Raw genomic sequence first — 2,551 nt, forward strand, 5'->3', positions numbered from 1 at the left:
TTTACATAAATTTCATCCACATTCATCATGTCACTTGACGCGGCTTTTCTTCACCAGGCCTCCCGGTGGACGGCGGTCCTAATTTACCGCACTTTTGATAATTGTTTGCATGCTCACAGTGACGTATAAAATAAAGCCGAAACCGAACCGGTAAGAAAGATGTCGGCTTCGTTTGGTGACGCAGAGGGCCAGGAGGACAGCTTAATTTGTTGCCCCTAATTTTGGGCACCCAATTTGAGGCACACACACACACGCACACACACTTTTATCCGCAAATGAGATCTGTTCGCTGACCATCAAAGGAAACCCTCCGAGCCGATGCCGCGTCTCGCTCGCTATGACGTGGATTGTACCTGACCCAGCCTACCTTGACGTCTTCATGTTTGCGTTTTTTCGGGTTAAGCTTATCTAGTTCCGAGTGGCGAAATAAGGGCCTGGGCGTGTTATCTTTGGGTTGCGAAAGTATCGTACCGGAGCCGATAAGAAAGCCGCTTGGGTGTGAGTCGATGATTCACCAAACTTTTGGAGCCACAAAGGAGTTGGAGTGAGCGGTACACTGAAGCGATTTATTGATCGGAAGGATTTTTTGGCACAAAGACACATATGCACTGAAACTGGTAAACAATTCCGAAAGAACGAGTTTCCTCGCGAGGGACAACTTTGGCGAGATGGCATTAGTAACACGCTCCTCAACTCCACACACTTAGTCTAGACACATATCACAGCGTTTGGAAAGGCTCTCTGGGAATTCAGTACACCCATGTTGGTTCCTTCTCGTCCCGTAATGCCTCCGGTAGGAGCGCATTCAGTAGGATACTTGAGGGCGTCGTAGTCGTCGTGCTGGAGTTCGAGTCTCGATTGTGGAACACACCGAAGTAGACACCCAATCCGATCGCCAGACAGATGATGACCACGACGAACACCATACAGCATAGGGTCTGAAGAGCGCACGTGCAGCAGCTGAAAGGAAACAAAAAAAGGAGCCTGTGAAAAACTATCCGGAAGTGGGTGATAGGGAGTTTGCAAGATCTCTACCAGCACGCGATCCGCTTAGTGCAGTCACAACAGCATCGCAAAATTCCACACATCTTAACCTGGATGGAACTGCCTGGCGATACGTAGGGGTTCAACTAGGTGCTCCGGTTAACGCACCTGAACTGAGTACAAGAATTCCCGTCGAGCGTTTATCTACGACACCTCGCCCCTAGATACCGGCTTACGGGTCGGAACACAATCACCCATTATCTCAGATTTATTGGGCACGTTGAATTTTGATAAAACTCACTAACATTCAGAAATGTGCACCGAAGCTATCACACATAGGCGAAAACTTTCGGTGGTCGTCTACAATGGCACAGATTACGGGAGGCGTTCCGGATACTGATAACGCCTAACAATCACCTACATATTGGGTACCCGGGGGAGTCGGTGTGGATTGCGTGGAGGTGACACGATGGGTATGGGTTTGTCCCAATTCTAGGACTCTGATGAGTAACGTGATCTATTTCCAGCGTGTTACAGCTGGTTCGCATTCCGCAAAACTTACTAGCAAACTGTCTGAAGTATATTCTTGATGAAGAACCATATCGTTTTCAATAAACAACACATTTTCGTTTGATATTCTCGAGGAAGTGTTGAATCCAGAGATGCGCCGTTGTTGTGAATCTTTCAAAGCTTACTATGAATGTTCCGCTGTTTGCTGGATTACGCTCTTTTCTATCCTTTATGTCTACTTACCAACAAGCAATTTTAGCCGCACAATCGCAACAGCAACCAATCAAGGAGCACATCTTCTTTAGACTGCTTGGATCCTGTCTTTTGGAAGAAGCGGTGACCGAACTGCTGCGAAGAATCTCCTCTTGGTGGTAATTTTCTGATCGAGCTTACTCCTCCAACAACCGAAGACTGGTGAACTATTCCAGTTGATGCATCACGGGAACCCTAGGCCAGCTCACGAAAATCACACATTGCCATCAGTCAGGCCTCTATCTCAAGTATCCGGGAGTACCCTCTCCATGGTTTTCTACAGCCCACCATATCGGGTACTATCGCAAGCGGGCAAATATGATTCCCCACTTCACAGCGGGTGCTCCATTTAGCGAAGGTGTATTGCGATAAGCTAACTCAGCGTTACTTTTTACAAGCCTCGATGGCTATCCCACTCGAGCTTGTGGGATGTTCTATGACGATCTTTTCGAGCGAACTGTAAAGATAATGAAGTAAACAGTGCACGATTGGGGCTCGAATTGGTTTGGTGATCGTAGATAGCGCATGGATGCGTGGAGTGAACCTCTGCCGGGTTTCCGGTCGATCAATCAACGCGTGCCAGCGTGATTCACATTCGGTTGTGGATACAATTTATTTATGGCTGATGGGGAGCATTTAGGGGCAGGTCGATTGGATGGTAAAATAAGTGGTACAGGTTGATATGAATCACGATGTTATATAACAAATATAGGATTCGTTTTTTGCCACGGCAACTACAGTTTTTTCATCGGCATGAACTGGATATTCCCTGAATACACCGATGAGAATACCGATGAGAATCCAG

At 47.2% G+C, this 2,551-nt stretch overlaps 1 protein-coding gene across 2 annotated transcripts; it reads right to left on the minus strand.

Annotated features, from left to right (window-relative positions):
* Positions 1-554: 554 nt before the first annotated feature.
* LOC131259167 (protein midgut expression 1-like) lies at positions 555-1,835 on the minus strand. Of its 2 annotated transcripts, none has more exons than XM_058260602.1 (2): positions 1,738-1,835; positions 555-960 (listed from the first exon to the last, which is right to left on the minus strand). In XM_058260602.1, exons 1-2 carry the CDS (start codon positions 1,788-1,790, stop codon positions 750-752), a joined length of 264 nt encoding a protein of 87 aa, XP_058116585.1. In that variant the 5' UTR covers positions 1,791-1,835; the 3' UTR covers positions 555-749. The 2 variants fall into 2 exon arrangements, with proteins under 2 accessions (XP_058116585.1, XP_058116586.1); XM_058260603.1 differs by lacking the exon at positions 1,738-1,835 and adding an exon at positions 1,547-1,608.
* Positions 1,836-2,551: the final 716 nt, after the last annotated feature.

Source organism: Anopheles coustani, chromosome 3, assembly GCF_943734705.1.
Source record: "Anopheles coustani chromosome 3, idAnoCousDA_361_x.2, whole genome shotgun sequence".
NCBI classification, from domain to species: Eukaryota; Metazoa; Arthropoda; class Insecta; order Diptera; family Culicidae; genus Anopheles; species Anopheles coustani.

Bases quoted from the DNA above. Each gene is read 5' to 3' on its own strand.
- LOC131259167 (XM_058260603.1), bottom strand. From the start codon at position 1,608: ATGTGTTGTTTATTGAAAACGATATGGTTCTTCATCAAGAATATACTT. The intron at 961-1,546 runs GTAAGTTTTGCG...GTTTCCTTTCAG, and splicing joins ATACTTCAGACAGTTTGCTA to CTGCTGCACGTGCGCTCTTC.